Source organism: Athalia rosae, chromosome 3, assembly GCF_917208135.1.
Source record: "Athalia rosae chromosome 3, iyAthRosa1.1, whole genome shotgun sequence".
Taxonomy (NCBI): Eukaryota; Metazoa; Arthropoda; class Insecta; order Hymenoptera; family Athaliidae; genus Athalia; species Athalia rosae.
Window position 1 is genome coordinate 6,271,856 of NC_064028.1, and position 27,711 is coordinate 6,299,566.

Genomic DNA, 27,711 nt, shown 5'->3' on the forward strand with positions numbered 1-27,711 from the left:
AGATGTGCGGTTCACGTGAGTCAGCAGAAAGTAGTTATGCTCTGAAAACGAAATTGAAACGACAGTTTTTTCCCATTTACTCCGTGTAAAGCATAATAAATAGAACTAATTAGCAGAGAAGATGAAGAAGTAGGTATACTCAAGTATGAGAAGAAGAAGAAGTCTTGTCCTGACTATATAAATCGTTTCTCCACAGTTCGCGTACGAACTTACAACCGACGATCTCGGTAGCTGTGAGATTACAATGCACAGCAGGTATATCGGTTTTCTAGAGTTATAAATGCAAATGGTATACAATTTAACGATTTGTTTCTCTTTTTTCTCTTCGATCTTCTCGAGAAATAGAAAAAAAAAAAAAAAAGAAAACTTGCAAGGGAAATAAAAAGTCGAGTAATTTCAGACATGTCATTTACGAGAACGCGTTAAATACCGATAGGTGGGTAATATCGACCTCACGTATATACCGACATTATATGCACATACGTACGTAAAGAATTTAGTCATTATTATACCTATACGTTACACTCCACGCGTCCATAAATCTGCAGAGCCGGTTTAAGTTGGGCCACGTATGTTATTCTAGGTACTAACGTACCTACGTTAGTACTTACTTATAGGTATATTATATACCCTACCTGTGCTATGTACACATACCCGGTCGCATGATGTGCCACGGCATCGGTGATACACACCGGAGGGCAGAGAGAGCCTTTAACGATTTAATATGGCTGCTGCCGGTGCCCCGTGCCGCCGACTTCGGTGGCAAAGGATTCCGAATGCAGAATATGTGTAACGTATACGCGATGATAATTAGCACTTTGTTACGCGGCTCTACACAGTAAAATGTTACGGCCTCTTGCCGAGCTGCTACCATTCCAGATGAGACACACCGAAGTTTTTTGCGCCAATCCTCCGACGGAATTCCCTCTCTCGATCGTATCTCATTTTTTTTCCCACCCCCGCGATCGTATCATCGGGTATTCCAAATAGAGGGGAATCTTTGAAAATAGGTGAAGCCGGAAACGAATTCGGAATGTTTCAAGAGGCGTTATCCGTCGTTATCGATCTACGTGCGGCTGTACGTATCTCTACAGCAGAAGCCTGCAAGAATGTCACGGTATAACGTCAAGAAGAAGTCTAACCGTACATTCTAAAGTCCGCGCGTTATATATTATATATATAGAGGTTGTTCGAGATCTACACGTTGTTCAATTTTCATCGTTTAACGTGCGAGAACCGTGCGGAATCGAAACTCGTGAATGAAAATGAACGGAAGAAGAGTCGTTCCGAAACCTGGCGAAGAGTAATGTAGAAGAAGAAGAAGAAGAATGAGAATGAGGAAAAAATCGAAGATCCTTCGTTATTCGGTAAAATTGAATTTATTCATCGCTATGATCGGACGTAAGCGTGCGAATAAAGAAACAAGTGGATTCCGTGCGACGCGGTTCTCCCGTTAGAATTTAGCCACCGCACGCGAATCATATTTTATTTCTAATATATTCCAGCAATTTATACCGGAGCGGCGATCGTTCGTTCCTGCAGGGCGTCGCGTCGCCCGAGCGTCAGGCGTCAGCGTAGCGTTAGTCGCCTCGTTTTCTGGCGCCCTAAGGAGTTTATATCCGATCCAACAGGTATACCTACCTGTACACGATGGAATACCCGTAACAACCTTTACCACCTTATATATATATATATATATATATTCAACGGGACGAAACCTCCCCGCAGTTGTAATACCTACGTATGGTAGACGTGGACAGTAATAACAGGTGTTCTCGTATATACCGCTTAGACGTCATTCTCTCCTCTACCGTTCCGTTCCTCGCGAGCACGGCGAAGGCGTTTGCCCATAGGTACGAGCCACATATATTTCCCCTGTCACGTGAGACAGGATATATTATAAATATTCTATACTCCAGATTTATATTGAATCTCGGTAAACGTTTCGTACTTTCTGTAAAAGGAACGTCGATCCGGCGCACGAAACGGCGCCGCAGAAACGAACTGAATTCTTTCGAATCTCCTCCTCCTTTTTTTTCTTCTTTTTCTTTCTTTCTATTATTTTCCTTTTCTGGAAACGCGTGTACGGGGTGAGTCGATGAGAAGAGGTCGTTCCCAAAAACGTTCGACGCAACAAGACGTGTCAATCGCTCGAATTCCGCGTGACTTTTTTATTTCGAGCTCGAAATCGATCGAGTACGGATTTTGTCCCCCCCCCCCGGTGGTTAGCCGATTAATAAACGAGGTGGTCGCGCGTACAGCTTGGGAAGGGGTATATCGTAGAAGTAAGTAACCGGGTTTGGAGAATCGTGGAGAGGGCGAGGGGAGCGCGGGTCAGGTACGAGAATCTACCAATGCTACACCCTACAAGGCACGCGCGCAAGAAGTAAAGGCCGACGCGCGAAGATCTATGGCTGGAGGCTCCGCGCTTGTCGCAACTATCTTTACCCGGGCACCGGTGTGTGTCTTTCGAAGCGCGAGCTCCGGAGCTGCGAGCTACAAGCGGAATACACCATGTTTTGTTTTTGCCAAGGTATACATAGGTGGTGGTGGCGGTGTATCCTCGGCGTACCTCCTCGTCCCGCTTCGCGAATCCCCCCCGTATACCTATACCCGTGGTATAGGTATGGTATGGTATGGTATGGTACGTACCCACCACATACCGCGGTGCGAGCGAATAAGCGAAGGTGCAACAAACACAGGAGGCTCGATCTCGAGAAGCGGACGACGACGTTGTCGTCGAGTCGTTCGTCACCAAGTAGACGGACGATGCCGCTCCGACGCAGAAAAGCTCGCGCAAAATACGCGACAGTTTTGCAAATCGACTACCACCGCCGCGGCCCATCCTCTCCTCACCCCTTCTCTCTCTCTCGCTCCATCGCTCGCTCTTGCTCCTACTCTCTTTATAGATCCGATCTATAGTCGCCGAGATCGTAACGTGCTGCAGATACGATTGCGGCTTTATATAGTTTTATCTCTTTGACGGCGATGTCGTCCTTTTACTGGCAACGGGGAATAGACGAGAACGAGGCGACAACGGGCCGACAAGGGGCGACGGTGTTTCGCGCTGAAACAACGGGAAAAATATTGCTACCGTGGCGCAATTTCTTACGGAGGGCGAGAAACTGCTCGAGGATTTCCCATTGACTTAATTTACGCTAAACTTTACGGTCGACGGTCGACTCGCGTAGGGAAAAAGAAGAAGAAGAAAGAAAAAATCCAACCTACGGAGCGATATCCTACGGCGATCTTATTCCTTATCCCATCTCCGAGTTGTACGAAAACGAAAAAAAACAAAAAAAAAAATGTCAGAAGATCACGCTCGAGGCTGTTCACACAACGCGGTATAAACATCTCGGCGGTGAAAGAGGGGCGAGGAACGGCTTACTGTAGTTTAAAGAAGTTATCCCTCACACCGTTGACGTCTTGCGTATACGTACCGGTCCCTTTCGCAGTTTCCTCCGATCTCCACGGACGGCTACATCAATGCCGCTGCTGCTGCGTCGTCGTCTAGTCCGCGGTGGCACCAAGTTGCAGAAGTTGAAGTTGTTGCTGCAGCTGCTGCTGCTGCTCATGCTGATGTTGGCGACGGTATATACGCCGAGCCACGACTCGCCGCTGTTGCACTTTAACAAACTGTTCGTAACCCCGATGGAAATACAGCGAGTTTGCGACGTTGATCCCCCGTCTGAGAATTCAATTTAAAGTCACCTGATCGAATAAACATTACATACCCGATCGGAGCTACCGTCGCAACAGCATCGACTTCACCCGATTCGATATCTGCTGCGAACGCCGTACCACACCGTTCGAATTCGGACGGATATAAATTTTGCTATCGATGGTTTGTTAATTTCGAATTCACGGTATGAGCACGCCGAAGAAAATCGACGTCCCCGGCCAGCGACGCCCGTATATCCGAGATGAAAATCTAAATCGATTTACTCCATTTGCATCTTTCACGATTGATCCCCGTTAATAGAAAATTACCATTTTCGTAGCTATAATTATCGAAGGTAGAGAAAAATGCTAAAGACATGCCGTGAATGGGCGTACTCTAGGTTTTACCTTATACCCAGGGAGCTGCGTAAAAGGTATAAACGTATATTTGCATGCCGGTCTATGCCTGTATATATCGCGTATAAATATACGCCTGGTTTATAGGAAAAACCGTACGGATATAATTTCATGCAAAGTGGCACACGTTCGGCTCAAAAAATTCAAAAGACACGATGGACAGCGGCTATCCGGTATGCGTCGAAAGAGAAAAAAGCCAGGGTACACCTTTTTAAGAACTTGTTCGACATTTTCTTTCGTGTTTTTTCCTTCTTCTTCTTCTTCTTCTTTTTGTTTTTTTTTTCTCTTCGTTTCTTTGTGATAAAATTTTCTATCGTCCGATCGATCGACGTACGTGTAGCCCACGTCGAGTAACGAAGCGACTCGAAGAAATGTCAGAACCGTAGCGATGCGTTCGTGTTACGTTAACGTGGATCTTCGATCATACAAGCCACGAAGTTTTCTAATTAGCCATATAGGAAATGATGTTACGGAATTTGCGTTAATGTTTAATTGATAAAATTATAATGAATGGCGGTCGGCCGGAGAGTTAACGATCTCCTATCGCGGCCGTTCTCCACCTGTACGCGTACAAGTTCCGCTGTGACTCGGATTTTCTATGACGAGGCTAGTCTCGATCGGAACACGTCGCTCCTCGTCGTCGTCGTCGTCGTCGTCGTCGTCCTGCAGGCGTCCGTCCGGTCTACTTGATCGCCGTTGTCGTCCCGCCGTAGCGTTACCTCCGGCGTCGAATAACTTTTTCCTTACCAACAATTTAACGACCTTTAATGCAAACGGATTTAATGAGACGCACCAAGTAACATTTAAAATCCCAACCACCCCGGTTAATACTCGTACAAATCACGGCCTCGAGAGATGCACGCTCCGAAGACCGGGGTATAACTTTACGAGTCTATCCAGCCGGAAGGCTACGCGGATAACGGCTACAATATGGCGTCACTCAACGCGGTGTATACATATATGAAACATACGCGTTTCAAATCGCTTTGTTTTATTAGACCGAACAATTACCATTCGAGTTAAACAAATGAATGGCAATTACCGATCCCGTGCTCAACTGTAACTCACCTCGAGGGAGGGAATTGCCTACTCCCGTCGGCGTAGCGGACGGACCCACTGTTAACAACGTCGCGGTTCATTTACATAAGGCTCGAAATTTTTCTCTCAGGTTTTTACCTTCGGGTGAAACGGACGCCGATGTTCGAGCGCTCGTGAAAAATCGCGATCGACGAAGCTGCGTGTGAAAATCGATGGAGGAAAAAATAAAATGAAAAACGCCCCGCTTCGTTGAATAATTTCATGCTAAATAATTCCGATTGATAATTGAGGTCTCGTATGAACCGATGACATGGATGCGAGCAAAGGATTACAAAGTCGACGTAGCCGTACGCCGTAGTAAGGCGGTATCTACGTACACACACCTGAAAAGCGATTAAAACCACCGATCACATGATTCATGGTAAAGAAATAATAACGTTCGCGAGGCTCGCCGTAAAATAATGGGAGACATCAACGTGCTAGATAATATCGTTACATCGTTGAATATTAATCGCAAAAGTGTCTCGGCGTAGGCACCGTCTCCCTTCTTTCTCCGAGAAACGCCGAGTCCCCGTAGTCCAGATTGATCACCATCGCAAACGAGGGAATAATAAGACGCAACCTACGTACGAACGGTCGACTATACGGTCGTCCCGTTTTAACGTTTTTTATCGGTAATTTAACGGGTTAACTTACAAAACGTAAAACGGACGACAGGTTCATCGCTTGGAGTAATACGTCCCGGGTTCGTAATAATCCTCGTGGAAACGCCGTTGGCATTTTTGGGACGGGATTTATATCACATAATGTAATAGTTGTTGGTATATAAAAGGCGCGTAGCTGCCGTTGCACTACTCTTACTGGCGTTGCTGCTGATGCCCCCGTATGCCGCTGACATCTGCCGATGTTGTTAGGTGTACGGTTTGCCCGTTGGCGATTCATTAAGAGCGTTAACAGACTTCATCAGTATCGTTAATTAGGAAAAAATGGCAATCGCAGACACTCGAGGCATATTCTCCTACCTCTACCGCTCATATATACGTTCGATTCTAACGAGTCTTGCCACCAGCGCGCGTCGCTTCGCGGAATTTCGAGTTCCGAGGATATATGATCTTCGGTATCCTTGCAACTTTTCCCCACCGATCACCTCGGATCGGAACCAACGAATTCTACCGAACTCGGAAACCGAAGACCGTGGAAGAGAAAAAAATTCTACCATTCGAATAAATAATCGTCGGTACAGCAAAATTACTCGTATCATACCGGCCAATCATAGAAGCGCCATTACGGCACACCTGCCCGTACACCCTTATTATATACTTGAAAATAATTTCCGGGACGATCGAGTTGGAAGTACGAGGGGAATCACTCGCGGCGCGAGGTGGTAACGTTGCAGATAGAAGTCAAAGTTAAAGGAAGAAATGAGACGTGGATCGAGTAGTACGGTATATATACTAGTGTCGGCGGTTTCGTGCGTGCGAAGATCGTTGTGATCCTGGTAACAAGTTGTGGATCTATAGGCGGTGTGGCAAAGCAAACACGATCAGCTGGAATCTATAATCTAAGATCTGGAATCTCTCTCGGATCTGCGGCGTGATACGCGGGCCCTGAGGAAGTCGGCATAAACTTGGAGGATCTACTCCGATCTGGACAAGATCCGCGAGACCTCGGCTACGGATCTTCACCGGCTGCGGTCGAACGGTACAGACCCGCAGTACGTAAGAGATTTACCCGTCGATCCGTGACTCGTTCCGATATTCCCTGCACCAGCCAGGGCGGCTCTAACGTCCAAGGGGGAGGCGGCGGCGTACGTGCACGCGGTGTATTGTGTTGCACGGGTCCCGAAGCTTTCCCGGACGGCCGTGACTGCGACGAAGGGAGCATTCCGCTCACCGGATTCTCCGTTTCTTCGCGCGTGTTTTTACGTTTTCGTTTGTTTTTTTTTTTTTTAATTTTTTTTCCGTCTTTCTTTTCTTACGTTTTCTTTCGCTCTCCGTGTCCCCGCCGGTCGACGTTCCGCGTATATAGGCAACTCCGTGCAACGGGGACGAAAGATCCGAGCTTGTGTATAGCTTGATTTGGATCAAAGACGTAATTACCGAGATCCATTTTAGCCGCACGCGTACGTACCGCGGATGGCGTAATTTCGCAAGTTTTAAATTTCCCGCAGCTGTATACTTTTATGGCGATTTAAAACCCGCGTCGATGCCGCGCTACCTGCTAACCGCTACCGCCACTACCGCCTGTACGCCGAGCACCGCGGACTTCCAACATTACAAGGAACAAGTTCAGAAAGAGCCGGAGAGAAACTCTCCGACTCCTCAACTTCGCCTCTCTTTTATCTCTCTCCTCTCTCTACCCTGTAATGCTGTATGGTAGTTCGAACGTTCGTCCTTGTACGGGCGCGCGACGTCCATGGCAGGTGCTTCTTCGAGCCGACTCCTCTTCTTTTTTGCCCTCAAATTCTTACTCCTCTCTTTTTTATTACGATCCTCGTCATTTTGTTTGTTTTTCTATTTTTTTTTTATTTTATTTTTTTTTCCTCTCCTCATCTCTTCGCCTCCGTATTCTTCTCTCTCCCGCACGAATATTCCGCTCGGCGCTCGCCTTGCCCGCGGAGGTACCGAAACAGCTGACAAGGAGACCTTGCCAAGTGCCACCCACCGATTTTGATGAAACTTCGCAGGATGAAAGAATAGCCAAAAAAAACGGATACGTGTTTCGGCTTATCCGTAGACACTCAACCGTTTTCGAGAAAATTACGATTGAAACACGAAAAAATCTTGACGTCGCTTCATGACTCTGCCCGCGCGCCATCTGTACAAGCAGTCCAGTGGCGTAGCGGCTAGCGCGACAGCTTCGAGTTTTGACGCCCCGGGTACGAATCCCGGTCAAATTTTTTTTTTTTTTTTTTTTTCAAATTCTTCGTCAAAGTATGCTGCGCGAACGTTCCTTATTTTATTGGGAAATACAAGGACCCTTTATTTAAATTACAATTCATCATTTCGAAGAAACTGTCCGTTTTTCCGAATTATGCTACGGGGTAGGTTTCCAGGTAGGCCAGGTAGGCTAGTCGTAGCCAACCGGCCAATAATTCGTAGAAAATAATACGAAATATTTTTGACTGGTCGGTACCTGCAACTGCTGTCGCGGACGTTATTGTACTCGAGGGGTTCTGACCGGCCCGGTGGGTTTTCGTCCCTTTCAGGTAAGAAGTGGCGAAAATCCTGGGGCCTGGTCGTTAGTTAGTCGTCAGTTTTCAAAACGAGTAGACGTGCAATGGAGCCTCCGCAAAAATTAAGAAGAAGAAATAGCCACGATGAAAGTGTCCCTGCAGCAGGAACTTCACAATCAGATTTTCCGAGTGAATCTATGAGTAGTGAATCTTTTGATATACTGGATGAATGTGGAACAGTGAGTGAGGACACGAAAAAAGAGATAACTGGTGCAGTGTACTATTGTATGGAACTATTGGAAAAAATGGACATGATTTATAAATCGCGAACTGCAGAAATTTCAAAACGATCCCAAATTATGGGTGAAAAGATGGCGAAAGAAATCATAAACATAATCAATGGTGGCGAGTTCGTCGAAGAAACCGAATTATTGGCTGCAGAGGAAGAATGCGAATTGGATACCGACGATCTGCAAGTATCACCGACAAGCATTGATCACGCGACAGAAGACTCTTCCAGTTCACCAGCAAAGAGTGAAGATCAACCAGGAATAGATCCGGTTCCATTTGATTTGAAGGTAAGTTTCACGTCTAATAACGTTTTTTTAAAATTGATTGTTTTACCTGTGTCGGTAGAACTCGGCGTGAGGTATGATGTAAATTCTATTTTTCATTACAGTTGAAGGCGGTCAGACTTGCGGAACTGCATCCGCAATGGTCCATAAAAACATTGGCATCAAAAACCACGCGCAAACTTACGAATAAGAAGCAGCTCTGGCGATGGAAAAATCACGTGCAGGACGGTGGTTCAAAACTTGATAAATATAAATTCATCGATACGTGGGTGTTTGATCGTTTTCAAGAAGCCAGAAAAGATGCGCACTTGGTCACCACCCGAACATTGCGGCAGTGGGCAATGGCTGCCGCGGCCCCGTTGCTCTCCGAAACTTTTGAATTTCAAGCTTCACAATCATGGTGCGAATCCTTCAAGTCCAAGCACAAAATTCGGCAGCGCCATGTTACAAAATACGTGAGCTCGAAAGAAAAACGTACGTTTGATGAATTATTGCGAATCGCTGCTGAATTTCAACATCAAACATCCAGTGTGATATCAAACTTCGATCCTGATTTTGTAATTAATACGGACCAAACCGGGTGCGAATATCGTATCAGTAGCAACCGAACATTATCTTTCCGAGGTGAAAAAGTCACGCAAGTTGCTGTCGGCCAGTTGAATCAACTGACACACTCATATACCGCCCAGTACGGGCTAACACTTTCTGGAAAGCTGCTACCCATGGTATTCATCTGTCTCCAAGAGCCTAATAGCAAATTCGGTCCTCGAGTACAACAAGAGGTGACACAAATGATGGACAAATATAAGAACGTGTATATAACCGCCACAAAATCTGGAAAACTCACGAAGGATACATACAATCTCTTTTTGGATAAAGTTTTAAAACCTTACGTAAAAACGGAACCATTTTTGTTCATAATTGATTCGTGGGGTGGGCAAAGCGACGTCTCCATGTATGATGGGAAATTCGTGGATGAGGACGGAATGCCAACTTGTTCGTTGAAGGTGATACCTCCGAAGTGTACTCCGCTATGCCAGCCGTGCGATGTATACTTTTACCGGCAGGTAAAAAACTACATTCGACGTCTCCAAAACTGCCCCGTCCTGATTACACTGCGGAGAGAAATTACAAGTAGACGCGACGCGATAAAAATACATTCTCTGGTGCACAATCAATTGCGGGCACCAGCATTCGAAAAAATGATTCGATATGCATGGTTCGCCGCAAAATTATCGTTGGATCGCGAGGTATTTAATAACGTCAACGACATTGTGTTTCCGGACGACGTCCACACTCAAAAATGCGATTGCGGCAAAAGTGCCTTCGCACGATGCTCTTGGTGCAGAGAATATTTATGCTTCGAATGTTATTATGATAGGTACCATCCCGACGAATGCACTGAATATTGTTAAATTAATCGGAATATAATGTAATAATAAACATAAAAATTAAGCCACTCACTGCTATCCATTTGTTATTTCTAATTATTTTTAAACCTAATTAATACCCTGTAGCATAATTGGAATAATTGTAATTTAAATAAAGGGTCCTTGTATTTCCCAATAAAATAAGGAACGTTCGCGCAGCATACTTTGACGAAGAATTTGAAAAAAAAAAAAAAAAATTTGACCGGGATTCGTACCCGGGGCGTCAAAACTCGAAGCTGTCGCCCTAGCCGCTACGCCACTGGACTGCTTGTACAGGTGGCGCGCGGGCAGAGTCATGAAGCGACGTCAAGATTTTTTCGTGTTTCAATCGTAATTTTCTCGAAAACGGTTGAGTGTCTACGGATAAGCCGAAACACGTATCCGTTTTTTTTGGCTATTCTTTCATCCTGCGAAGTTTCATCAAAATCGGTGGGTGGCACTTGGCAAGGTCTCCTTGTGAGCGACACGATCGTCGCGCGGAGAGTTCTTTTCTTCCGTCGAGGGACACCGCCCCTCCCCCCCCGCCAACCTTGGCCAACTGAACCGATTTTCGTCCACCGAAAATTACAAAACTTACGTACACGTGTCCCGTTAAGTTTGAAAATCGATCCGACGATACCGTTGGGGTCATCCGAGATATCATCGAGTATCCATATCTCGACGAGGAAGTCTCGATAATTATAGCCGAGATGAGATAGCTGACCGGCCGACAAGCTGTACGTTTTTGCCTTTCCGCGGTGAACCTGATATCCGATGATTTCTCCGTCGCGATATAGAATTTCATTTGATAGGCTGAAGGTAGAGACGTACTCGCCGTAAATACAGAAGTGTGTATAGGTGTGTGCGTGTGTGTGTGTATGAAAAAAAAAAAATATGTTCATTTTGCACGGTAAGCAGAAGCGGAGCGGGCTCACTATTTTGCGGATATATTTCACGGTGGAAAACCAAGTGCGGATCCGTACCGCATGTAATCTTACAAGCGTAGCTCTCGAGAGAGAGTTTTAGTTACATCTCGAAGAGTCGTGGCCCGAAGGGCGGGGGCGAAGTTATACCGTAGGTCGCGGGGAGCGAGAGAGCACGGAGCCGGTAAGCTGATTAAACGACAATCCTATCTCGAGTTCTATCCTCGTGGCACAGTGGCAAAGGAGCGGAACGGTGCATAAGCCGCCCCCGGTTTTCCACCTTCGACCTCCTTCCCCCGTTCCTCCCTGAGCCCGGTTTTTTGCCCCGCGCCACCTCTGCCACCGTCGTCGCAAAGTAAGCGAATTCAATTAAGATTGCAATAAATAATACCGAGGGAACATTAACATGCATTAGTTCGTTGGCGTTGTTGTGCTCCAACGGGAGAAACTGTACCGTGCGATACGCCGCGAGACGGGAGGTTTGTACGTACGTACCTACGTACGGTTGTACGTAAGAGAGAGACTCCGATCTCGAACCTCCCCGGTCGTTCGGTTACAGCGGCAGCAGCAGCAACTCCAACGGCGGCAGTTTATCGTCGAATCAGCTGTGTCCAAGTAATAAGAGACGTCAATCAATCCGGTTCGAGAAGCGAGTAGTCTCCTGCCTGCAGTATTCCGCGATATTAATCACTGCTCCCCTTTCGCATATCTCAATTCGTCTTGTATAGATTCGCATAAGAGATTCGCCAGCTGTAAGGTATATACGTATATACCAACGAAACGACCGGCAACGGCAACGGCAAAATCAGCCGCGGAAGCTCCGCCGAAGGATACGTACAACGCGACGCTTACATATCGTTTCAGTTTTTGCTTCGAGTGTTGAAAAGCATTTTTTCCACTCTATTTTTTGAGTTTGACCTTCCGTTAAATAATTCGCTACCAGATAGATCTTCGGATCTCGTACGGTACTTTGATGAATCCTTTTTTTCTGTTTTTTTTTTTCTTATCCCCCAAGTGGATCGAAGAATGCCAATTTCAGCGTCCACGTCGGATTCGTTTTATTTGAAAAATTACAGTCGCGGTCGATCGCATGAGAGAATTTCTCGATCGCTGGTGTGTATATGTGTGTGTAGAGACACGTAACGTGACAAAGCGACCGTACGGGCATATCGCATTTATTCTCCTATGTGTAATAATGATTATTGTTCATTAGCGCCTTTAACTAATGCATGCATCAACTGTGGCACGATCCTGGCCGTTGAAATCGAACCCGGCCATTATCCATTAGCATATAACCTCACCTCTTGTAGATAGACTAATGATCATGTCACACCACCCGTTAATTGCTAATTGATCTCGGCGTCACATTGATCAAGCAAATCCTACGGCGAACCGGGACTTCGGTCGCTGACCATTCTTCGTTTGTATATTGATTTTCTATATTTTTTTTTTGTTTTTTTTTTCTTCTTCTTTCTCTATCGACGTATGGGTAGGAGTGCGAACGTTAATCGCGTATAATAAGGTCCTTCTCGATTTTCCATATATCAAGAAGCGGCGGTGGCATCATCAGCTGCTTCGGTATCGCGGTAATTACTCAAAGAGTACGGTACGCTCGTTTAACAAATACCAGAAGCTGGTGCATTAGAAGATAATTTTCTGTACACGCAAGGTGGCAGCCAGAAGCAAACACGGAGTTTCTCGCGGCTCGAATACAACCGGGGTTCATTTATTATTTGTAAATGACGCGAAAGAGGAAGAAGAACTGAACCAAGAGCAACTGAGCTAAGCTAAGCTAAGGCTAAACTGCATGGTGATGTTACTCGGGTGTCGGGGCCGCTTCGGGTGCAACAGCACATAGCGTTGCAGCGGCACAAGAAGGAGGAGAAGAAGAAGAAGAAGAAGAAGAAGAGTTGGCAGACTCCGGCAGAAGCACATCTCACAATCAGCAGCATGGTATGCCAGCAGCAGCAGCGGCAGCAGCGGCAGCAGCAGCAGGGGAACGTAGTGCTGCAGTTGCCTTGGCAATGTGTTACGGTTAGTACGTTCGTCGTGTGGTTGGTATACGTATATATACATACATACATATATATATATATATATATATAACGTAGTAACAAAACGACCCAGTAAAAAGCACCGAGCATATTTTCACGGGTGAGCGATTTCCAAGGCCTTCTTCATCACGAGACGCCGCGCGCGATATTCTAGGTGTGTTTGTAGTGTCTTTAAAAGTTTTACGTACTTACATACAAACTGGATAGATACCAATAACGTTAACCCGATGCACGCACCACCAATACAATCTACCGTACAACCGTTAAATCAACAGTCCGCAGGACTATTTTTCCATCGTCTCACTCTCTCGCCTCCTTTCGTGCGGGTCCTTAAAAAATAATTAAACTTCGACCGATCTCGAGTCGTACCAAAAATAGACCGGGCGAAAGAGGTGGAGGGGCGATCGGCAGATATACGCCAACCCCCTCCCCTCCCTCCCCCGAGAAACGCCGGGACGCAATATTATTTTCAGGCGCGGGAGCAACTAATTAGTCAGAGTAATAATATAAATTAACTATGTCAACGGTCTGACATTCCTACCGCTACTATGCCAGAAACGATGCAACGAGGTGGTTGGAAGAGTTTGCGAGCCGGTTCAGCGAGCTATCGAGTCTCCATCTCCGGCCTACGACCTGATCCTGGTATATCTTAGCTCTTCCCTCTGTATACACCTCTAACTACGCTCGGGTTATTTCAACGACGCGACACGCGCAAACGAAACCAAACCGACAATCTTTGCAGGTATTGGAGCGATCGTTAATCAACACTTCTCCGCTTTCGTCGCGCGGTATCAAGTTTTGTCGTGATCGGTAGTATGTGACACTGGCGGTATATTTATGTATATCGTAAAATGAATTATCGACATCGTGGAGGAATTTTACCCCCCTCTCCCCCCCCCCCACCCCCCCGGTCTTTTTGCTAATCGATAAAAATATGAAAAAGTATATATACGTAATAGGTGCAGGTTTGTAAAACCGAAGCGGCGACTTTGCCGTATAATATATGAACAGCCATCGAGCACATATATCGCTATCTATCATTTTAGTTCTGAGAAGTTGGCAAATTTAAAAAAAAAAAAAAAAAGAAACAATTAATAAAAAAAAGGAGAAAAAAACATTATCCTCGCATTCGCTGATTGCGCGTTGCCTCCTCTGCTTCGCTAGTAATTACTCCAGTATTTCATTTTATTTTACTTGTTTATCATTATCTACTTGGCTCGGGAAGGAGTTGAAGGAAGTTCTAATTGACGTATGCACCTCGCATCAATTTAGATAAATAAACCGTGGAGTACGTCTGGAGAAGGTAAATTAATTCGATAGGATATCGTTCCGTATCCGAAGAGGTAGCGATTTCTTAATTTGGATGAAAAAACAAAACAGAAAAAGAGAAGAATTTTTTTTTTCTCACACACGAGTATACAAGAGTAAATGTTTGTCGTTATTACGTATTCAAATATGCAACTGACCCGGGCGGATACTTCGTTCGAATAAAACGAACGAAAAATTGAATGAAAAAAAAAAAAAAACGAAAAAAAAAAAGAAACAATATCGACAAATAAAATTGCAAAAATTAAGAATCGTTTTCTGAAGACGTCGGAATGACCCTGACGTTGTTTCCTTTTTAGGTAACTCGACCATCGGGGCGATCGTAATTGACAGAAATTAATAGACTATGAATATTTTATAACTTCACAGATTGCACGAGTGTAACGTTAACCGAGTAACGATGGGGACTGAAAGAAAGAAAAAGAAAAAAAAAAAAAGAACCAAATTCATAAAAATTCTTTTTTCTCTCTGATCTACCTTCAAAGAACGGTGCAAAGTGGATCTACAGGTCGGTCCAAAATCGGCATTAACACAGCGTTTCGAAGTCCGCGAATATTTCGCGCTCCTTTTCGCGGTTATTTTTTTATTTTTTTTTTTTAAACCCCTTTTCTTCATCTTTTCTCCACCGTGCTTCGCGCACGGTGACCGTTGGAGACGGTGTCTCTATGATATTTATCTACAAGATAAATCGCTCGCTCTCTCAAAGATGGTCGCTACAGCCTCCGGGCTTAGCTCCGGAGTGTTGAGTGTGGAGCGTTCGTGATCCAGGGTATATTCCGCGGTGTATTCCTCGTCGTTTCACTCGTCCTCTCCGTCGTCGTCGTCGTCGTCGTCGTTGTCGTCTTTGGTACGACTATAAGCCCCCGGGCAAACAATAAGTACCTACCTGTTGCCGGCCGGTGCACCACTTCTTTTTCCACACAGAAGTCGCCCACGGTAGACACAGACCGAAGAGGTATCGAGAACATCTCGTACGATTGTGTACCTCCACACCTTCAAATATATATATATATATATTTATATGTATTTTTTCTTTTTTTCTTGTTTCAAGTTTTGTTTTTGCCACTCGGTAGTTCGCCAATAACGGGTGAGGAAAAATTTCATCTTTTTACCCCCGGCTAATTGAGTGGGTTCATTCATCGACCTGCGAAGTATGTACGTCGAACTGTAATAACGACCGAGGATTTTACGGTCACCGTTCAAACCGCACCGATGAGAATCCGGCAAATTATGTCGATCGTTCGTGGGTTTTGCGAATGTTCGTTATCCGATTTACAATGAGTAATAATTTCGCTACTTTTTTTTTCCCCACCCGTCAAAGGACAAGGATTATTAATAATTAGTTTAGCTGCGACTTCACGGTCGAGGGGGTAGGGGAAAAAGTACGACGGGCGAACGTCGGATTATCGATGCATCGCTTGAATTAAAAAAAAAAAAAAAAAAAAAAAAAAAAAAAAAAAAAAACGCGTACGGGATCGAGACGAGGCCGTAACTCGCTTCGGACGATGAGACGATACAGCCAGCACTCGCGATACAAAAGTAACGAGCATATTTCTCTCTCTTTATCTTTTCTGCATTTAGCTCTCCTCATATTATATTTATTCCGTATAATGCAACGCCGAGATTAAGTCCGAGTCTAGAAAGATTGACAAGCGTGATTGCGCTCGCTCTTTCGATCCGTACCGAACGGAAAACTGCACCACCGTACGTACGAAACGAGCTGACGCGGTAGGTAGAAATTTCATTTATTTATAACACCCACCCTGAAGATCGAACGATAAAAGCGACCATAAATTTTATTTACACTCGAAATGACAATATCTGAAATTCCGAAGCCATTAATCAAACACTTGGCTAGTTTAGAGAGACGCGGTAAATAAATCTCCTCGCCAATCGTTCGAATTAGTTACAATAACGCTGAAAATTTGTCTAAATTCCGTCCGACGAGGGGAGAAGAAAAAAAACTTCTACCGGTTAAAATATTTCTCCTGCGTCGACGGACGAGAGAACGTGACGTGTCCGGGGCGATCGGTAATCATCTCGGTATATCATTTCGATCGATCTCCGATCGACTCGACTCGACTCGACTCGACTCGACTCGCGTATTATGTCCATCATTGGATCTCTGACGTTGACCGATCTATTCTAAAACGCTCCTACGACGCGACCCCGACGGCGCTACGGGGGTGGTCCGTCGATTGAACCGTCCCGAAGAAATAGCGAAACGAAAAAAAATCGAAGAAACCCAAACGATGGATTCGTGCGCGCGCCAGATATAGGAGAAAAATTTTCTTTCATAAAATTCGATCCGTCGACCGTCTCTGCGCGAGGAAAAGGAAAATGTGAAACGGAGGATAACCACGTACGGAAAAAAAGAGAGAGAAACGAAACGGAGAAGAAGGAAAAAAAAAACCTGACGTATAGAATAACCAATTAAAGGTACACGTGCGGCAACGGCTCAATAATTCTGAGAACAAACAACGAAGCGTCGTAAAAGTCAGCAACGCTTGTTTTATGCGTTACAACTCTATGAAGTCACGCGCAAGCTGCTGTACCCCAGCGTTCGTCGTCTCTCTTATCCCGCCTCCGAAGCCCGCGCGCCGTACCCATGCCAACGCTGCTCATCCCGCGGGGTTTTACAGCTTACAGCTTTTAAAGGTCGGAGGCGCGAGCCGCGAAGTCTTCCGATACGACCCGAAGATCTTTCTCGCCTGGTGTTTTCCCCAGCATCCTTTACACGTCCCGCGCGAGGAGGGCCGAAAAGAGCGGATGAAAATTTTCTCGAGGAAAATAAATCCTCGCCAAATCGTGCCAGGGTGGATCGCGTGCGCGACCGGCGATATCGTTCGACCGTCTGAAAAATCGACTCGACGTCGTAGCCGATATTCCGCGAGGCCGTAAACGTCGGTGGAGTCCGATTTAGCGACCGGTACGAGAACGCGCGATACTCCGTACACCGTATATCGTACAATTATACCACCTAACGGGTGGTAAATGAAAAAGGGATCCAAAATCGTCGGAAAAAGTATGGGAAATTCATCGTTTTCGATACACGTGATATCCGCAACTTCGATAAACGTGTAGTTTCTGATGCGAGGGGAAGAGAAAAGTTTTCGTTTGAAAAAAAAGAAGTAGGAAAAAAATGTTATAAAAATTGGTCGGTCGTACGGTGTAGGTACGAGACGTTTATACCCATAGATGAGTAGAACGTACACGGTGGTGTGTTTGCTCGATCGAAGGTGATTTCATAAAGGAGACCGCCTTGACGGAAGATATTGTCGGACAAGTTCGCCGCACCATCTGGGTGGCCCGTCGTGAGCTGGACAAGACCTGAAGACCTGCTTTGCCTGTACTTAGCCATAAGAAATTACAATATATATTATAGCGTAATAAACCATTCTGTGTTGCGGACAAACTTCGAGACATTTTCTACCCCGAGTATAAATCAGTCTTCTACTTCTTCTTCTTCTTCTTCTTCTTCTTCTTCCTCTTCTTCTACTTCTTCAATACCCTACCTATTTCATTTCGATTTCATATGCGGGATGATCTTTCGATCGTTTCACGATATATGGACCTTGGTACACCGCAGGAAATCTTCCTTACCCCTTTTCGTATTACAGCCGGTCGAATGAGTTCGCGAAAAAATGTAAAACCGTTGAATCGATCCAGTCCGCCATTCGTCGCTCATACCGTAGATGATGAATAAACTTCGTACACTCAAGCGATTTCCTTTTGAAATACCGCTCGATCCCATCGAATTTGTTACTGCGATATCGTTCCTCCATTTACTCCTAAATCTCGTTGTTTCGATCGAATTTTTCGGAGACACGAATACATCGCTATTGCGCATATACGTGTACGCGAACACGCTATTGCAATACAGGAGTTGTATATAGGTACATGTGCACGCGGTGAGTTGTATCGCGATGCAAAATATACTACGGTTCATATTCTTTATGTTTCAATGAATTGAAAAATGTCCCTCGTTAAAAGACAATGCGAGGAGAAATGACGACATTAAGATGTAACTGCGGGCGTTCGCGGGTCCCCCGGTATCCCAAAGAAGTATTATATAAGCGTGGCGACATCCGAACAATGTCCCTTATCTCCGTTGAATTTCTTTCGAAGAGCTGTTTCGCTAGTTGTCCGAACAATCGGACAATGGCATCGTATATACAAAAAGGTCTTATATTCTTACACCGTTTCCTTCCCCCCTTATGCCCCTCCTGCCCGAAGAAAGTGATCCGCAGAAGCAGCGAAACGAACAGTGGACCACATAAATCTAACGTAATATCAGAAGGATTTACACGAGAGATTTGTAAACGAAACACCGATAAAAGAAACGAACGGCGAAGGAAACGATAAAAAAAGAAGTCGAAGAAAGAAAAGAGAAAAAAAAGGAAAAAAAAAACAAAAAACAACACCTACGGAAGGTAGGCGGCAACAATAATTTCAAACAGATTAAAAACCTTCGTAGTGGTAAAAAACGAAGAAGACCACAAATGGCGATATGGCGTGAATTTATCTCTAAATATACGGCTTCGGCTTCGGCTCATTAGCATTCCGTGTTAAAGACTGGATCGTGAAATGCATAATAATTAGAAGAATGAAGCGCTGAGCCAACGGGCGTCGGGAATGGTTGTAATGGGCATCGAATAACCAGAGATGGGGATAGAACTAGTCCCCCATATTCGAATGTGTATATATATGGATTATAAGTACACACGTAAGGCATCCGTGGATACGATACAGGTTTTTCTATGTATAATACGGGCGTATGTATATAAAGTATAAGATCAAAGATAGAAGCGTAGAAAGAGTCCTGCTCAGGAATGGGAGACAGCGTAGAATATCGGTTATCACGTCGGTAGATCTTATACGAAGAGAGTATAATAATGCGCTCTTGTGTATTTAGGAGGTCTTCCGCGTAAATCGTTTAGGGGAATCGGTTGAAATATGAAATCGAATAAACCGGAGCAACAAAATAACGAAAATAAGAATAAATCATCACTACGACATCTTAATTTGTCGCTAGAAAATTTTTTCTTCCATACCAAATAGAAGATATTTGGAAATGAGTAGATGGTTAATATAGGATGCGGAACCCGTACAGAGTCCATAAAACTCGTAGCGATAAAACGCCCGATCGCAGGAGTAGAAAATACGATCAGAGATGAAGGCGTATAACGATATCGAGATGAGAGAAAAAAAAAAAAAAAAAAAACGATAGATAAACGAGAGAATTTATGTTTAGAGATAGACGATAAGTTTTACGGCAAAAGAGACACACCTGGGCAACAATCTCCCAGGTGTAGACATGCCTTATACAATGTTCCAAGTTTCTTCTTCTTTTTCCCCCTCTTTCCGTCTTTAATTTATCACTCTATGCAAAATTCAGCGGGAATGAAAAAGACGTACCTGTACACACATCTCGATCACTGTACCTACTCAGGGTGAAGATGTTACGTGAAAGGACGTTGTACGAGGAGTTGATGACGTCACGGAGCAATCGTCGGTTGTCAGTGAGAAAAATTATGAATCGACTCGACGTCCATCGCAAATATTTGACGTGAAATTACGCCATTACTTCATTGTAATAAACCATGCGAGAATTAATCAATTTGTTTGTTTGTTTTTTTTTTCGTTTCGTTTGTAAGTACACACCTAATCAAACACTCGTCGAACGCGATACGATGTGCGTTGAAAAATTTATTTAAACTCTATTAATTTCAATTAAGCGAACATAAAAGAAAAAGAAAGAAAGAAAGAAAATAATATCAAAAAAAAACGATTGAAACGCGAATTTTTATTTTGCTATTTATTCGTTATTTAAACACACGCATACACAGTTGTTATTCTATTCGCTATAGTTGAAGATCGGTAAATCAAATAGTTGGCATTTATTGAGCAGGCACACGTAACCGAGCGTGAATAAATGCGCAAACATCTTGGCATTTTTGATGTTTAAAACATAAAATAAGAAGTAAAAGTTGAGCAACGAGTAAAAAAGTAAAGATTGTTCGGAAAAACATTAATTGCTAATTAGGTATTCCAACTAAGGTCCTATATATATATATACACGTACGTATATCTCCCGGTTTTTTGTTATTCCACTTGCTTTTTTCCCCCCTTGGCGAAATAAAACCGTAGATGGTATAAACAGTTTAAGGATTTATTATTCTTTTGTGCGTGTGTGTGTGCTTTTTTTTTTTTTCTTTCTTCCTTCGTCGGTTTTAATTTCTTTGTACCTTATTTCCTGTACCTCTATGGATAATTGCGCGGTAGGAAATTTTTCTTTCGGCTCCGAAAATGATCGCGGAGATAAGATTGAGGTAGGAATGTGACACCTGTCGTCGATCTTTTCTTGCATGCGGCATCCCTCGGGAGATGCTCGTCGACCGCAGGTTTTCTTTTTACACCCATCGCCGGCGTCGCTCTTATAAGCTCTTACGGGAGCCTTTTACAAGCTCTTGGCTCTCAGCTTTTGCGCCCCGATGGTCGGTAACGTACTTCATTGATGCCAAATACAGAGGCAAAAGACCGGGTCAGGATTCTGCGTGTTTTACGAACAATATCTTTTTTGCCGTCAAAGAATTTACCGGAGTTATTTCACTCGCGATCAAATTATCAAACGTGTTCCCGTGGGACGACGCTCGGCCGAACGAGCCCAACCCGTCCAACAAACCCGACCCGTTCCATTTCAGACGTCGTTTATAATCAATCTAAATTCCTCCCGCAGTAAGACATTAGAGGAGAAAAAATTTTCATTTCCATTTTTTTTCTTTTTTTTATTTCATTTATTTATTTAATTTTTTTTCGGTTCGCAATTATCTTACATATCTAACGACTGTAATTAATTTATAATTGATACGTCGTTGCGCAAAAAATACCTAAATCTGAATGGAAAATAACGAGGGTACGGGGTTTCGTACGACGTGGGGAATTTCGCCGATGGAGCTTTTTCTCCGGACGTTCGTCATGCTTACGGAGTCGGCAATAATCGAATGGAAGTGGATCTATTTAGAGTTGGTAAGTTGAGGAGTATACTTTTGTTCGTTTAACAAATACCTTTTGCCAACGTCTGACTAATGACGTAGAATCTTAAGAATCGAGAATCTATGGAGTCGAGAGGCAATAAAAGACCGCGATGTTAATAAGATCTCGGCAAAGTAGATGAATGCCAGACATTCCTCGTAATGCTCATGGGAAAATCGACTCCGATCTATATACCGCCGTAACCCGACCATAAACAGTCTATCGCAGAAGAGAGGAGAGTAGAAAAAAAAAAAGAAAAAACAATTCACGCACTCAAAAAATAAAACAATTTTCATTGAGAATTTATTTCCCAGAGGATTTAATCGACGCCCAACCTACGTGAAAAATTATCACTTACTTAAAATTATTATTGCGAAGAAGAAAATTATTATTCTCATAATCGTCCGGCAATAATCTCGATCGGATAATATGTCAAAGGAATCGTACGCATGAATTACACGGAATTTTTGTAATTCGTTAATATTTCTTTTTCTCTTTATGGCTTCAATATAGATCCGATATAGCCGTTATAATTCACAGCAGGTATAACACTGCAATTATTATTACACCTCGTTCAAATATATAGTATAAGGTGGTCGATGTTGTCCGGTAAATCATTTGAGTAAGTAGAAGTTAACGGTCGTTGTGCGCGCGAATAATGAAAGAAAAATAGCGGATAAAAGGAAGGAAAAAAGAAAAGGCAAAAAGTTGCAAAACAAAAAATTAATAAATAAATAAATAAATAAATAAATAAAAAAAACAAAAAAGGTGAAAAATCGCCAAGTAAAATTTACGCAGTCTCCAATTAAAGCTCGGGTGCGAGCGCGGTATCGCTCGGGTGGGGGGGATATGGGCGTGAAGGAGAGATCGGGATCGAGAGTAAGACGATGATCGGATGAGCCCCGCAGGGTTGGTTCGCGGCGTATACGTATTACAAAAAAAAAAAAAAAAGTTACGTACGTACACCACGAGGTGCAGGAACTCGCGAAGTATAACCAGAAATAGCTGTACGTATACCACGCGCAATGATAGGAAGACACGATCACATAAAATCCAACTAAGTCTGCCCGCGTAGCGGAGTAGACTTCTGCTAGGTGCACGCCCGTACATATATATATATATATATATATCTGTAGACGTAGGTATAAAATACTACCATCTACCTTGCACCGAAGCGACGCCCTGCGTCTTGGCGCCGTCCTCCAAGGATAGCTGCCATCCACCTCGGGGTTGACTTATACCACGTCTCGTTAAACGGTGCCGCTTCAGACTTATGACCCCTCAACCACAATGGTTAGTTATTGTACGTTATAAACGAGAAAACCACCGGCCCCGGCTTATACTCTACTCCGTTTTCTTTTTTCCTTTCTTTTTTTTGTTTTTTTGCTCGCTCTTCTTCTTTACCCCGTTACTGGAGACTACCTGCGATATCTGAATGAAATGAAGGTATCTGGAAACAGAAAAGGGTGAATTATTTAATTCTCTACATCGGGAAGAATAAATACCATGAATCTTCGAGATCCCATTTCATAGCTTGCACGAGTCCCGGCATTTAACGAACCAGAGTTACACCGAAAGAAACGAAGAAACGAGAAAAAGAAAAAAAAAATAGCATACGGCGAAGAGAAATTCTCGGTAGCGTGCAACTTACGCTCGGGGTGTAACGAGGGAAAAAATCGGAGCTTTCGTCGGAGCTTTTTTATTGCTTCGATCCGACGGATTAAAATGTTTCGATATACGGCTCCATTGATTCTCGTGAGATCGATTATGCACAGATTCTTATCGATCCTTGATCAATCCATCCTCTCGCGCAAGACCGTCTGAGCCGTTTGAACGCTCGTTGAGGTGCTCTCGGGTTTATACTTACATCTGGGGACCCCCCCCATTCTGGAAGGGATGTATTTTATAATGCTAGATGCAATAAATACATGCGTATATGGAGAGTGAAAGAGATGGGATATTGGAACGAAGTGATCTCTGTGGGGAACGCGACTGGCAAATAAACCTCTTTTCAATCATACGGACGCCCACTGCGAAGGGAGAGCGAAACTGCGGGAGTGGTGCGGCATCGGGAGTACCAGCAGCAGCGGCAGCAGCGGCAACGGCAACGGCAACGGCATCAAGAATGCCGAGTCGTCTACCTGCCTGCTTATATACCTGCGAATACATAGGTACACGTACGCGGCACCTACACGCACGCCTTAATGTTTCACCTTGCGAATCTTGGTTACAGTTCTCTTTATCGATAATTTTAATCGTAACTGCTTATAGCGTTATAATCAAGAGCATCGAAGTTATAGCTCAGTCATCCGCGAGTTCTGGTATATGGATTTTGAAAAAAATCCAAATGTATAAATTTAATGATATTCTCATTCCCAATGGCTCGGAACTACACACGGAGACATGCCCCGTTCCCTTTACCACGTATCTCCGCTGAAATAAATTTCCGATAAAACATTTAAGAATATTGATTTTCTTTTTTACTTTTTCCTTTTTTTTTTTTTTTTGTCGTCGTCGTCGTCTATACTTTTTCTTCCCCCCGTCGGCAACGGCGATACTATACGTAGTGCATAATTCAACGAATCAATTTTATTGTCACCGTGATTAAATGACAACATAAACACGGCACAAATAGTACATAATTTAATTTTATTTCATGGTTTCGATAATAGCGGTAATTAGAATAATCGCAACAAGTTTCTCTAATCGTTTAACATTAATTTCTGATTTTATTTTAATTTTTGTTTTGTATCGTTTTTTTTTTTTGTTTTTTGCTTTCAGATTGTGCGACTCGCGATTGCCCGCTACTTCTACCTTCTTTCGTAATTTTATCTTTTTTTCGTCTCTTCTCGATCTACTCTATTCCGATAAGGTTGGTCGTTCGTCGGTTGGTTGGTCGTTCATCTCTGCGTAACTGCGTCGGAAAATGTAATTCGCATGCGGTGTAATCGAGTGAGTTAAAAATTTTTTTTCCATCATTTCTATTAACATAAATATATGTATGTATATAATGAAACACGTTGTTCCGCGGTAAGCTTCCCCCGAACGACTCCGTGATATCTTTTACACGCACCTTAATTGTTATTGAAACTTGTGGTGGTATCGGCAAATAATTTTTCTTCGCATTTCTCGTCATTTTGTTAATTCTATTAGGTCGTCTACCGCGCATGGGGCATGACAGGTTAATAAGAGAAGGCGAACGAATAAATATATACGTACGGAACGTTAGACGCCGGATAATCGTTCGATTATCGTAAAAATTATACACGACATATCGTCGAAGGCTACAGTTTACGCGGGATACGTTGGTTAAGTAGAGCTTCAAAAAATCACTTAGAAGAGGAGAGTACGATATGAGAAAATAATAAAAAACGACGCCGAGCGTCGCGACGCGCTGAAAGAATCTCTGTACTCGGCAATTACCGTCTTACCATCGCCGAGAGTTTATTTATGCAAATTGTAAATAAATTAACGTTCGCGGAGGGCGATTGACGAGATGACGTTGGAAAAAAAAGACGTCGAAATATCTTCGATAAATAAATCAGGAAATATGCGAAAAACGACCAAAAAGGAATGAGAAAAATTTTTTTTTTTTTTTTTCAACTTCCCGCTTCTACCGCGTATAGGATATCGTATGTATATAATATACCCGTTGGTACGCAGTTAAATGTCCAACGGTTAAATACAGTATGTAGAAGTGATTAAAAGTTGATTTTCTTTCATCTTCTTACGTCCACCAACGAGATTTGCTGTCCGATACGAACACCTGGAAGCGTGGATAAAAGTAGATTGGGATTGAAGACGGGTATACGACAATTCAATAAACCCTTTCTTTTTCTACTCCGCCGATTGTGAGCGAGCGAGTGAGTGTAACGTGCGGAGTTGTATGTATATATACGTTACTACTTGTCGATGGTTGATCCGCCGGTACTTCGAAGCCGTGTCCAGTTCTAACCGCGTTTTTCCACTACTCCTCGTACCTACACATCCAGATACGCGGTATAAATGTATGTACGGATGAGTGCAATCCTACCGCCGCGGCGGTACGTTGCGGTGTAGTTTCTTCGGTTCGGTTCACTGTTCCAGCGAGAAGGTTCATCAATCATCATTAGCAGACCCTGTCACTCTTATGCTACATCAGATCTCCAGCTGGGTTCACTATGGGAATCTATTAAAACAGTATACGCGGTACACACGGGTACGCGTATACCCAACCGACGATAACATATGGGGATTATTACATGCTTTATGCCTACGGCCTGCGCTTATATGCGTTCGCGTCGTCGTCGTCGCGTCGTCAACTTGTCGTCGCCAAAATTTATGAAGGAAAAATGTGAAACGGGGGGGGGGGAGAAAAAAAATCAGGAGCAGGAGCGAAAATGATGCAGGTGATGGGGAAGAAAAAGAAAAAAAAAATAGAAGAGAAACGCGACGAGATATTCTGCGAAGGTGTTAAATATTGGTTTACGGCGTCCGTCGATTTCAGGGGGTGGCACATTCGACTGCTACGAAACGATCACGCGATCCTAGATTTCGCGCCATATACCACCTCGTTAGCTGACCTTAGGTACGCCCGACGAAGGAGATCGTACGGGGAAGACGGAGGTACTCGTGCTCGGAGATCACAAGAGTCTGACAATCTTTTTACGATTATAGAGATCCGGATGGTGGAAGTGCGAACGTGTATACGTACGTAGGACTCGCGTGTCGGTGCACAGAGAGACGCGAATATCGTTTGTAACACGAGACGGACAGAGAGAGAGAGAGAGAGAGAGAGAGAGAGAGAGGTAGAATCGAATATTATCTCCAATGCAAATTCTATTAATTATACAATTAATTACAACCTAATTACCGATCTTCTTATTTCGAATCGGTTCTGCTCCGCCGTTTTCCAATTTACAACAACTAGTTTGAAACGCGAGTCGTTCGATTGCGTTAGGCAGATGTAAATGTTCGAAAGCGTAAGGAGGAGAAGGAGGAGAAACTTTGCCGCCGCTGCTGCTGCTCGCTGCTGGCTAGCCAGAGGCAAAGTACCCTCTTCTTCAGATCCGAGATCGCTTCTTCTTCTTCTTCCTTCGAGTGTTTCTCGTCACGCGACACTACCTTTTAAAACTTGCTCATATAAAGAGGGCGTCCTTAGCAATGTACCTACAAGATTACCTTCGCGGAATCGACGATGAACTGCAGATGCCAGATCCTTCCTCTGCACTCCTCTTAACGTGGGCTAAAACTTTTATTTTTTCTCATCCATTTTACCTTTTTTTTTACTTTTATCCCAACGATATACACGTATACATACACATATTCGTATCCACGATCCAGTTACTTCTCTTTAAACTGACGCGAGCTTATCACCGGTGTTTTGTAGACCTATTTGCCCATCCGTACGACGTTCGATAAACCGATTTTTTTCCTTTTTTTTTTCCTTTCATCAGGACTACGACGATTATTCCCCGCAGTTGCGGGAAAATTTAACGCGTCCAGTGCGAGCGTTTGTTTCGCTTTTTTTGCCATGGGAAAAATGAGGTTGCGGGTTGTAAATAATCGACTAAATGAGTACTTATATGCAAATCATTGTGAAATCTATCGAAGAATTCGATCGGTGTATATTCGCGGTGACGCGGGTCGGTTCCGAAGGAATCGGACGGAGGATGCGGCGACGGTGGTTCCAAATTAAACGTGAAATATACAGTCGAAAAAAGGAGGTGAAAGAAGAAAATAAAAATCCGTATAAATGTATATGAAATAAAAATAGTATCACCGATCCAGCTCGACCGAGGGTGTATCCTCCTCGTCGAGGTGGATCGCCGCACCCACGGAATCACCTGCAGCTATACAGAGAGAGAGAGAGAGAGAGAGAGAGAGAGAGAGAGAAACGTGCGTAAGAAACTTGTTTGATGCAATTGGATCTGATCGCGCAAGCTCCCCGCTGGTGCAGGATTTTCCAAGATATTTGCAAAACAAAGTTATTAAGAAAGATATAACGCAGATTTCTCACTTATGGGCTGTGTAAACCCACGGCTTATCTCGGTCCAGGTATTAAAAAAAAAATAGTTCGAACCGATTTCGCTCGAGAAGGACGAAAAATGTTTTTCCATT

General features: G+C 43.8%; 1 protein-coding gene across 9 annotated transcripts in view; it reads right to left on the reverse strand.

The window, feature by feature from the left end:
• Positions 1-27,711, reverse strand: part of LOC105687676 (protein cortex) — a 97,893-nt gene that overhangs the window by 26,376 nt on the left and 43,806 nt on the right. For 5 of the 9 annotated variants that reach the window (XM_048651611.1, XM_048651610.1, XM_048651609.1 and 2 more), the window contains exon 2: positions 15,464-15,570. The exons of 1 other annotated variant lie outside the window; for it this stretch is intronic. In XM_048651611.1, the coding sequence (XP_048507568.1) occupies positions 15,464-15,570 (107 nt within the window). Of the gene's footprint in view, positions 1-3,440; positions 7,742-15,463; positions 15,571-22,775; positions 23,063-23,263; positions 24,457-27,711 lie in introns of those variants that run through there. 3 more of the 9 variants (XM_048651614.1, XM_048651615.1, XM_020853313.2) reach the window with 3 other exon arrangements.